This window comes from Stegodyphus dumicola, chromosome 11, assembly GCF_044657685.1.
Source record: "Stegodyphus dumicola isolate Sdum_Otavi_A_Nest chromosome 11, ASM4465768v1".
In the NCBI taxonomy this organism is placed as follows: domain Eukaryota; kingdom Metazoa; phylum Arthropoda; class Arachnida; order Araneae; family Eresidae; genus Stegodyphus; species Stegodyphus dumicola.
In genome coordinates, this window is record NC_140778.1 from 151,165,128 (window position 1) to 151,177,161 (window position 12,034).

The following is a 12,034-nucleotide window of genomic DNA, read 5'->3' on the forward strand; positions in this document are numbered from 1 at the left end:
ACACTTCCCTTTTTTTTCACACATTTAAATTTTTATTTAAAATTCAATCAAACAGAAATTTGCTTAAATTTTTCCCTTTAAAAGTTCTTAATTTCCAATTAAAGAAATGTATATGAATCTGCATATCACATTAATGTGTTGAAAATGCAAATTTTCAAAAAGTTAATGCCCAGCCACATACAACTCATATCAGCTGAAATGCTTCTCAAGGGTGTACAGATGCTTTTCTGGTCAGCCAGACCACTTGATCTCTCATTAATCAAGAATTAGTGGACATGATTGGCCATTAGTTGAATATCCTCCCATCCTCTTTATATGGAACTCAACAACATGGTTCATGACATTCCAAGAAATTATATGGCCATTTAATGAACTAATGCTGTGTCAATTATATTGATGAATGTATTTTAATCTTAAGCAAAAAATCTATATGGTTCTATAATTAAATGGGTGTAGTAATTCTGTGTGAAATATTATGAAGCATAATGTCATTTATAATTTAACCTTTCAGACAACCATGCAATATATCTTCTGGGGAGGGGAATTAAAGAATAAGGATTTTTTTCTTTGTTCTTTAAAATTTGATTTTTTATTATGTTTTAGACAATTTTGTGTATTTTGTAGTTGAAAAGCACTCTATTGGTATTAGGACCACCTTCAGTATCCGGCAGTATTTATCACACTTCAACGATCTTAGAGAAAAACAATATTCTCAGTACTTTCAGGTATGCTTTTTAGATTATTTTCAAATTTCAAATTTCTTCTTAGAAACTTCTTTTTTTTTATAACATTTGTAGCATAAATTTTAAGATAAGAGAAATATTTTAGAATGTCTGCAGTTTTTTAACTTCATGCGAAAACAGAAGATTAATCTTTCAAAACATGGTGACTCCTTGTTTTGTATATATTAAATTGCATTATTTTTCATAATGCCTGTCTACCTTCAGTAGCTTATTTTTAAATTGCATTATTTTTCATAATGCCTGTCTACCTTCAGTAGCTTATTTTTTATTTTAGTAAAACACACATCATAGAATTATAAATATATCACAGTTTTTAACATTTTATTGATTCCAAAGAGTTTCACAACTGAAATCTTGCGAAAGAAGAATGCCATCAGTGTCATAAGAGCATAATTTTGATGCGAAGCCTGATTGGCAGAAATATATCTGAAGTATTTTTTACAATATTGTTATGAATTTTGTATTTATGTAAATAATTTTAGTCAAACTATTAGTAAAATTGTAGTATCTTTTGTACAACATTAACATGAAATGCTTCAAGAGACGAAGCTCTGCCAAAAAATAAGATTACAGGGGCAAGTCTATTTAACATTGAAGTAAATGGCTATTTATCTAAATTAACAAGATCTTGCCAAGCTGGCGATGGTTTTGGTGACTAATTCTTGTCAGCAAATTTATCGAAAAATTGCTAAAAGTCGCCAGACTTGGTGACATTTTGTCCAGTCCCTGTATAACTGTAATTAGTACTGTAGTTGGATAACTGTAATTGATCCCTTAAGGTTGCCCTTATATGTAATTTCTGGTATCTTGTATAACTGCACTTATTGTAATTTCTGGTTTCAGTATCTGGTCCTTATATGCAATTATAGGCCCTTATAATCATGTATGTCTTCCAGTAATTTTGAAAAATAGAAAGTACTCGAAATTTCCCAGTGGCCAAGGGAAAACTGTGTAAGACTGAAGAGAACTTCAATTCTCAATTTTTCAGTTTGGAGTATTGAGAGATCTCTGTGTGAGCTTTGCTCTTGGGATGTTCTTTGCATTGCATTGTGTTTAATGTTCTTAATTATTTGCAGTGTTAATTACTGACCGTTTGTACATTAAGAATAGTGTACAAATATTTATATTGAAAGTTTCAGAACAGTAAATTGTTTCTTTTGGAAAAATAAATTTTATCAAGCTATTATGGGTTTTGTGTGCATTCAATCCATTACAAACCCATTCACTATTAATGTTTGATATTTTTATGACAACCTCAAAAGATTCTGAAAAATGAATAGTCATTTGTCCCGCATGTAATAAACCAGCAGTATTCAAACTATGGGTCGTGATCGGGTTGAAAGGTGGATAAAAGTCCCCATAAGCTTAGCTGATGATGTATAACTAAAGTTGACACTTGGGTCACGAAATGTTTTTGGATTTGCACTGCCTTTGAACATCATAGAATTTGCTGCTGATTTTGCTGTGTTTGATTAGATGAAATATTTCACTTCTCATGTAATACCGTTTTTCTTTGATTGTGTATTTGTTTTCAAGAATTAAACAAAAATTTTGCGATACCAAACGTAATAGTGAGATCAAAGATGTAAACATCACTTTTATATTTGACTATTCTTTTTTTAAATCTTTATCATAATTCTGGTCATTTTTGTTTTTCTTATGCTGGTGTCATTATTCTTCTTTGGTCCATGGTGTTTCATTTAATTATTTATATATATGTATACATATGCATGTGCAAAAAGTGCTGAAAACACGATGAAATTAAAGAGATATCACTGTGAATTTGAGCAGAGATGTGCATGGAACAAAAGCTATATAGCAGTTCACTCTTATTCGCTGATATTCCTAGTTTGTCATCTCACATAGTTTGTGCATAGACTAATACAAAATTTAATGTGTCTAACTTTGCAGTAATATTATCTTTTAATTTTGTCCTGTCTCGGTTACTGCATGACTGTGCGGTCCAGCTAGCATTTAGAAGTTCCGGAGTTCAAGTTCTAGTGAGAGCAATGCAGATACTTTATATTTCCTATCCTAGAAATTTTAATGACTGCAACCATGTATATATAGTTCACCTATCAAGTGACCTTCTTTTGTGTTTTGTGGTATAGTTTTGCTATTAGCTTAAGTGTTCATTGCCCAAGATGTCATTTCTCACCCAAAATGTTTTTTATTTCGTAAGTTTGTTTGTGAATCAATTTGTTCATGATGAGAAACATTTGAAGCATGAGATTCCACTTCATTTTTATTCTCAGAATTCATGATTTCATATGTGTATTCTGGTTGGGGATTTTTGAATTTTTTCTCATTTTACAAATTTTTCAACACTATCTGCATATATCTAAGCTATCTGCAGTAGCTACACATGAACCGTACTATCTTTACATCTATGTAACTTTAATAAAGATAAATGTTCTTGCTTTTTTTTAAAATTATTGAATTCCTTGTTTTAAAATAGATAATACTGAAATAAATAAAATATATAATATTAAGTTTTAGCTGAAAATTGCAGATGCATAATAAATTTGAAATGTGAAGCTGTGTAAAATGTTTATTACTAATTGCATGTGTTAAAAAAGCAAAAATTAGAGAGATATTTTATGTGAAATAAGCTTATTACTCATACTTACATATGTGCAAAAAGCCAGCATTACAACTGTAATTGTAATTTTTATCTGTCTTTATATATTATTTCTTGTTGCGTGTGTATGGGTTCATAATAGATTGAATGCACAAGTGCAATAAAAGGTTAAAATTTATTCTTAGCAAAAGAAATATAATAGAACAGTGGACTTTTTCTCAGAAATATTTGTACAAATGTTCACAATATCATGCAGCAATAATCAGTAGTTATACTTTAAATTACTAAAAACATTAAATAGAATGCAAAGGGCAGCACAGAGAAAGCTAATCTGATAAACATTAGCAGCAGCTAACTAAACAACTGGGCTGAGATGTCTCTCTCTGACTTTTTAAAGCTTTCAATTGGTTGCGAGAGAGTTCTAGTAATTTCTGCTGGAAAGCAATAAGAGGATGTAATTACAGTTACAGCTAACACAGTGTTCAATGACATTTATTCAGTTTAAGTATAAATTACCAAGATAAATTTTTAAAGAAATTTTCTCATTTTAGAAATTTTTCAACACTATCTGCATATATCTAAGCTATCTGCAGTAGCTACACATGAACGTACTATCTTTACATCTATGTAACTTTAATAAAGATAAATGTTCTTGCTTTTTTTAAAATTATTGAATTCCTTGGTTTAAAATAGATAATACTGAAATAAATAAAATATATAATATTAAGTTTTAGCTAAAAATTTGTTATGTTAAATGCACATGCTCTTGCATTTTTACTTTTTTGGCAGAGCTTTCTCTTAAATTTCGTCTCGCGCTGCATTGCATGGGGAAATACAATTTCAATTATAATTCTGCTAAAAATATCTAACAAAAAACAAAATTTGTAATGATATTGTTACGGATTTGGTATTTAAATAGCTAATGTTAGTTGAATTGTAAATGAAATGGTTTTATTTCCCGTGCAGTGCAGCGCGTGACGAATATTAAAAGAAAGCTAAGCCGGAAAATTCAAAATAGAAGAGCACGTGCATGTAACATTAATAAATATCTCTTTTTGATTTCGAGAAATTTCCACAAAGTTCTCGCGCGTGATTTAAAAAATCTTATAAAAAAGTGGAAAACCTCTCAATTCAGTTAGTCAGTGATTATTAGTTAGTTTGTTGTTGTTTTAAGAAAACTGCTCTTGTTGACTGTAGCGAATTCACAGATTAGCTTTCTTTAGCTGTTTTAAGTTCTCTTAAACGTTTGAGTAGTTAGAAGATAACTACTATGATATATTGTGATACTGCACTATTATTTGAGGACATTTAATCATGTTTGTTGTGATAATAATAAATTTTCTTCATTTTTCATCAGACTTGTGCATTCATTTCGTAACGAACCCGTACGCACGCAATAATTTTGGATGTCAGGAGTGGGGGTTTTAATGCCAATTACAAGAGCGATGGAAGAACAATTCAGGCAAATTATGACTGCATTTGCTGCTTTCCAAGAAAAGATGGAAGAGGCTGTCAACTCCGTTAAAGAAGAAATGAAACTACTCAGGAAAAGATTGAAGCAGGACAACAAAAGATTAAAGTAGGACAACAAAAGATTGAAACAGGTCAAGAAGAAATAAAAAGAGAAATTACCTTCATAATAGAAAATAAATTTGAAGCTATGGAAGGCAGAATTGACACAGTTGAAAATAAAGTTGGGCAAATTGAAGAAAACGTTTCTTCCGTAAAAGATCAAATTGAAGAAAGAGTTCCTTCAGTGAAAGAAGAAATAGAAAAAAGCATTTCTTCTGTAACAGAACATATAGAAAGGAGAGTTTCTGCTGTGGAAGAACGAATTGAAGGAAGAGTTTGTGCCATCCAACACCAAATCGAACAACAAATTGATGATAGGGTTTCTGCAGTAGCAAAAAAAGTGGATATTTTAAAGAAATTCGTAGCGACGGCAGGGAACAATAGTGATGGTTTTAAATTTTTGCCCATGCCTGCTCGTCCCTCTCTGAAGTTATCTACATATGATGGGAAGACTTCTTAGCAAGTGTATAAAACACAATTTTCTATAGTGGCGGAAGCGAATGGATGGGATTCCCAAGCTAAGGCCTGTCACCTCGCCGCTTCTTTGAAAACAGACACAGTGAATATCCTTTAGACTCTTCCCTAAAACAAAAGGTTAGATTTCGAAGCTCTGTCCGGCGCGTTGGAGCTGCGCTTTAGGGAGAAGTGTTTAAAAGACTACAGCAGGCTTCAGTTAAAATCCCGCCAACAGAAAAACACGGAAACACTCCAGGAATATGACATCACTATCCGTCATCGTAAGTGATCATCACACAGAAACACCGACGCCCTGTCTAGAAGACCTTGCCAAGAAAGCTGCCGATATTGTTCCAGGGTCGAAGGGAAATACGAGCTGCTGAGTCCGGTAGCTCGCCAAATTACAACATCAACATCGGCTGATCCAGACCCGTGAAGTGATAATGAAGTCAGGAAAGACCAGCTGGAAGACCGTGACATTAAACCCATAATTGATTTGATGGAGTCATCAAACAGAAAACCTACATGGCAGGACATCTCTATCTATAGTCCTAAAAAAAAAAAAAAAAATACTGGGCGCTCTGGAATTCACTTCACATTCGAAACGGCGTCTTATACCGAAAATTCGAATCGAATGATGGGAAGACATTCCAATGGCAACTGATACTTCTAAGATCCCAGTTTCCTGATGTCCTTAAAGAACTACATAACAGCCCTACAGGAGGTCACTTTGGAATAATGAAGACCTTCCAGAGAGTTCGTGAGCGCTTTTACTGGAATAATGCAAAGGATGGCATGCAAAAGTGGTGCCAATCTTGCGATGCCTGTGCAGGTCGGAAAGAACTGAAGAGACGCAGCCGAGGCAAGCTGCAACGTTGCAACGTAGGGGCACCTTTTGAACGTATCGCCTTCGACATCTTGGGATCTCTGCCACGAACTGCTGATTGCAACAAATACACACTCATTGTCATTGATTACTTCACCAAGTGGCCCGAAGCGTACCCTATTCCTGATCAAGAGGCTGTCACAATAGCTGAGGTGATGGTACAGCACTGGATTTCCAGGTTCGGAGTGCCTCTTTAGTTACAATCCGATCAGGGAAGGAATTTTATGTCGGCGGTAATCAAAGATTTCTGCAAACTACTCAGCATTGACAAAACTCAAACGATGCCATTACATCCCCAGTCGGATGGCATGGTAGAGAGGTTCAATCGAACCATCCTTAATAACCTCTCATTAATGGTTTCCAGAAACCAACAGGATTGGGACAAGAAATTACCACTGGTTTTACTGGCTTACCGCAGTGCTGTCCACGAGACTACCGGCTATTCCCCATCACAGATGCTCTTCGGTCGTGACCTTCGTCTGCCTTGTGATCTCTTGTTTGATCGCCCTCTAGGTGCTCCTTCATGGCCTGAGGAATATATTTAAGATCTCCAGGTCCGGTTTGAAGGGATGCACAACTTTGCACGAGAGCGAGTCAATTTGGCGACGGAGAAGATGAAGACCGGCTACGCACGAGAGCTACTGAACATTAATTCCACGAAGGAGACAAGGTGTGGTTATGGAATCCGACTCAACGGAACGGACTTTGTCCGGAATTGCAGTCACCTTGGGATGGTCCGTACACGGTCCTAAACAGGCTGAATGACATTGTGGTTCGGATCCGTAAGTCTTCAAACTCTAAGCCTAAAGTCGTTCATTACGACAGGTCAGCTCATTACTATGGCCATAGTACGTAATGTAAATAATTGTAAATAGTGTAAGACCATGGTCCTTTTTGTTTCTAAATGTATATTTAGTATTTGATTTGTATTTGATAGCATTTGATTTGTTTTATTTATTGCATTTATTGTTCATGTTGTTTATTATTGTAATGTAATGCTTATTATTGCATTTATGCCACAGTTGTAAGTTTGGCTTCCGTTTGAGTAGTTAGAAGATAACTACTGTGATATATTGTGATACTGCACGATTATTTGAGGACATTTAATCATTTATTGTGATAATAATAAATTTTCTTCATTTTTCATCGGACTTGTGCATTCATTTCGTAACGAACCCGTGCGCACACAACAATATATATATACGTGTGTGTAAGCTAGAAAATGTGTGAATCTCAAAATTCTAATTTATATCAGCAACAGTCATTAATTTTGCCCTTTGTTCTAAAAATAATAATAACTTTTCTGGACTGCATTATTTCTAGATCAATCTCTGACATTCTAATGACATAGATTGTCATGATCAACCTTGCGTAACACTGACGATGTCGTTTATTTAGAACCTGAACTCAAAATTTTGAGAACTGAAACCTTTTTTTTTTTCAATAAGCTACCATATTAGATAATTGTGCACTTCTATGGATCTTCCCGTTAAGATACTACAGTCAAAAGTCTTTAATCCGGACTCGTTGAAACTTCGGCAATTCCAGATTATCGCTTTTTCCGGATTATAGATCATCAGCTTAAATCTGGTAAGATGGCATGCAAAAATTATAAAATTAAAAATATGAAACCGTAATTTATGAAATAAAGAGCAATTATGATCTAAAGGGTATCAAAATTTACAAAAAAAAAAAAAAAAAAAAGCTTAATATTTATTTATTTACTTTATTAAACATTTCTTTCAACGCGTGCAAGCGTAAAGCATACATTACGCATAGTCGAAATTAAAAAATTGCAAGGAGGAAACTAATGTCTATTTGTGATATTTATAATGACGAGGAATTTGATTTAAATCATATCAAAGACGGAGTACTTCGAGATGAAATACTACATTTAGTAAGGAATTATAAGCCGAATAAAATAAAAACATCTGCCCTGAAGGTAAGGATAGTGTTGACAGATCAACTTCCAGTTTATTGCATGCTGCGTATCCCCCGCTTGCAGAGAAGCGTGAAATTGATAAACATATTTCGGAATAGTTAGAGAATCAAAGGTTATGCCTTTATCCATTTTTTGCAGCAGTTCTACTTTTTTTTTTTTCCACTTTTTGTTGAACAAAGCGAAAGCATGTTTCGCTTTGTTTTGATACAAAGCCAAACATTATTTTGCTTCCTTTGGTAGCTCCAGAATCAGAAATTCTTTGTGACGTAATCGAAAGTTCAAGCTTACTTTTATAAAATTGCTCTAACAGTCTGCAAAAAGTAATAAGCCAGATTCAATTAGAAGATTAAGGAACAACGCAATCTGCAACATTACTGAAATAGATAATTTTAGCTTAGCTTATACCGTCCGTTATACATTAAACGCACCTGCGTAAACGTATTATGTGCATCTGTAGATGCATATGAGCATGCGTAAAGATATTATGCGTTGACGCACGCGCACAAAGTTTGTAGCTTTGAGGTCCGGATTATGGACGTCCGACTTTTGACTGTATTTCACTTTACTTTCTTCCTATTGCAGCTGTGTCAAAAATGTAAATGTTCTTGAATAGGTATGATTAGAAAATTGTAGCTGCGAATGTCAATTGAAATTAAGTTGAATATTTAATCTTATTTTTCTGAATATTTAATCTTACTTTAGTGCCAAGTTTACTCTTCGGTATGGATCTAGATTCTATGCCATCAACATTAATACATCATTTTCTATTACATACACTCACGTATAAAATTTATTTTTGATATAATTTCTTCTAAATATATATCACGTATATAATTTCTTCTAAAAATGCAGTTTTCTGTCATATTTTCTGAGAAAAGAATAGCCAATCTCAGGCTGGTTTTCTAAAATCCATAGAGTTGAGAAATGGTTTTAAAAAAATGAGGAGGAGTAGAGATTCTTATTGATTTTATAAATTAAAAAGAAAAAAATGCGACATTATGCTATATATTCATGCTGTATTTATTGGAATTAAATTCAGATGGGAAAAATTGCTTAAAATGGGGCTGTTTGAATCATGGTAGATGAAAATCGGCCATGCAAAAACAGAATTACCCTCTCCTCCACCCCAAACTTTGTTAAATTAGAATTGTATGGAAAAGAAGTATTTTCATAAAAAGAAGGTTAAGTATATTTATCAAAAGTTTTCAGCTAACATTTGACAAAACTACTGAGTTTTTCTTTTATTTAAAACAAATATATAAAAGTATAATGAAATTTGTACTGTAGATTGTGCTAAATGAAATAAAGTTGTTATATGTTATGTCTTACTTCATTATTTCTTTTTTTAATAGGTTTTAAATTATATTATGAAAAATGTTGGATTAACTGAAAAAGATTCTAAAGGTTTTGTATGATTTTTTTTAATCTTTCATCAGAGTTCTTTTTTGGTTGTGTTTGTCATGGTCTTTCAATTTTGTATATTTTTCAACAAGTATTTTCTGATATCTTGATATTTAGTTATTGTGATAAGCATAAGATCTTTAGATGCATTATGGTGTTTGAATATGTATCATTAACAAATAGGACGTTAACAAAATATAACATTGCCAAAATTTAACAAGGTACCAATATGCAAAAACATGCATGATCAAAAAATTGTTGTTAGTCATTTTTTTTTTTGGCCCCAGTTTTCATGAAATTTTGAAATGCAAGAATGTGAATACTGATGATTAGATAACTGATTTATAAGCAATTACAGATCAGTCTTCAGTATATGCAAACCATAAATAATAAGAAACAATATAAACTATATAAATTAGTAAATTTTGTTCTTTAGTGACACATTAAATGCCAAGTCAGTTTCTCTTGATGAAGTCAGTTTTCCATTTTTGCACACTATAACTGAAGATCATCAGTAGAAAATCTACGAAGTATTATTTTGATATTAAAATTTCATTTTAAAAACTGCTGTGTCGAAATTAAATTAAAATTATGAAGAAAGAAGTATTGTTGAAGTTTTCTACTCTCATTTTTATCTTTTTTTTTAATATAATATATTCTAATAACATTGAATCATTTTAATGGAATTAGTTAGTATATGCCTAGGAGAGGTTAAGATTTTTACTACAATTATTATAAAATGTTATTGCTTTTATACCAGGTTTTACTCTGTTGGCTGCCAGTCATTTTGAATTATGTCTTTAGCATTAATTGCTAAAATGTTTGACCAGAGACATTTTCCTTAAAATTTTTGTTTATATTTTTTGACATTTATATTATCAATATAACCCTCTGTTCATTTTGCCATTGTATAAATTGAACAACTAGTTATTTTCAAAATGCTTAACAGTTTTACATAAAATTTGTCATCTATAGTATTATCGTATCACCTTGTAATGTGTGTCATTAACAGAAAAATTAGTAATGTAATTAAGCACTTAAAGCATTTGTTGGTGCTTCAGTTTTTAATATAGAATGTGAATAAGGTGAATGAAAATGTTTATACTTTGAACTGAAAAATCAAATATTGCTGCCTGCTGCCACTAAGATTTGGGAAAATTTTGGAATTCTCTCAAAATTTGAGAGTGAAATTATGCATGCCCCTTTTTTCATGCTTTTTCTTTCTGACTGTTTCAGCAATTTTTTTTTTTTTTTTTTTTTTTTTTAATGTAGCATAAAATAAATCTTGTAAAAACAAATTTTATGTTTTAAAATATACAGTACAAAGTTCAAGATGTTGACTTGTCGGGACTTCAGCTATTCCAGATTTTAGATCATCAGTTTAAATCAAAGAAGATAACAACCAAAAAAAAAAAAAAAAAAAAAAAAAAAAAAAAAAAAAAAAACAAAAAAAAAAAACCACAAAACTAACAATGTGAAATAGTCGTTTATGAAGTAATGAAACATTTATAACCTCAAGAAAGTCAAAATTTCACAAAAAATCTGAATATTTATTTGTTTGTTTTATTAACAAATTTCTCTTAATGTAGCTGTTTAAGCTTCTTCATTTTATTTTTTTTTTTGGGGGGGGGGCTAATACTTTCCTTTCATTCCCTTTAATTTTATACATAATTTCACATACATAATTTTATACATAATACATAATTTTATACATAGACATAATTTCTTGTTTAATTCCAAAGTTCCACTGTTCAAGTACTGAAACTGTCATGTCTATAATTCCTATTAAATTTAAATTGAAGCTTTTTCTTCTCAATAACCTCTTTGTCACTCTCGGTAGTGATATTTCCTGGAGTTAAAACCATACAACGTATTTCTCTGTATGTTAGTTGATTGTTGATTTGGGCATTATCATCCCAGTGGAAAACTTCAGATATTAATATATAGTGGATAACTATATATGGTGGATATATAGTGTATAACTTCAAAACTTCTTTAATTATTATCAATTCTCCACATTTTTTCACTAATTCCAGTAATTGGGAAATTTTGCCAACGAAAAGGTTATTGTTTTGCCTAGTTTTGAAATCTCACTTTCTTTAGCCCAAATTTCTTCAAGGCTTCTTCAAGCAAGTACTGAATATGCATTTGTTTATCAGATCCTGCTACAATTTCAACATTAGAAACTCTTTTCGATGTATTCGAACTTTAATTTTGGTAAGATAGCTGTGGTAATTATAGCCTGTAAAAAGAAAAAAACTTGATCATAAGTCGAGGAAAAGCACAATTTGCTATGTGAACTGAAGTTGTGTTCTTTGGAATGTAATTTCTTTTCCCTACTAGTCTGCCAAAAAAAGAAAACCTGTATAAGTTACACCCATCTTCATACAAATATGTTTTGGTACATGCTGTTTAGCTTGAAATGATTGAGATCACTTATGCAGGCACCTGGG

At 32.0% G+C, this 12,034-nt stretch overlaps 1 protein-coding gene across 1 annotated transcript in view; it reads left to right on the forward strand.

Moving 5' to 3' along the window:
• LOC118186010 (leucine-rich PPR motif-containing protein, mitochondrial-like) overlaps positions 1-12,034 on the forward strand; it is a 202,506-nt gene that overhangs the window by 67,860 nt on the left and 122,612 nt on the right. The window contains exons 15-16 of the mRNA XM_085827326.1: positions 625-725; positions 9,533-9,584. Coding sequence (XP_085683452.1) covers positions 625-725; positions 9,533-9,584 — 153 coding nt within the window. The remainder of the gene's footprint in view (positions 1-624; positions 726-9,532; positions 9,585-12,034) is intronic.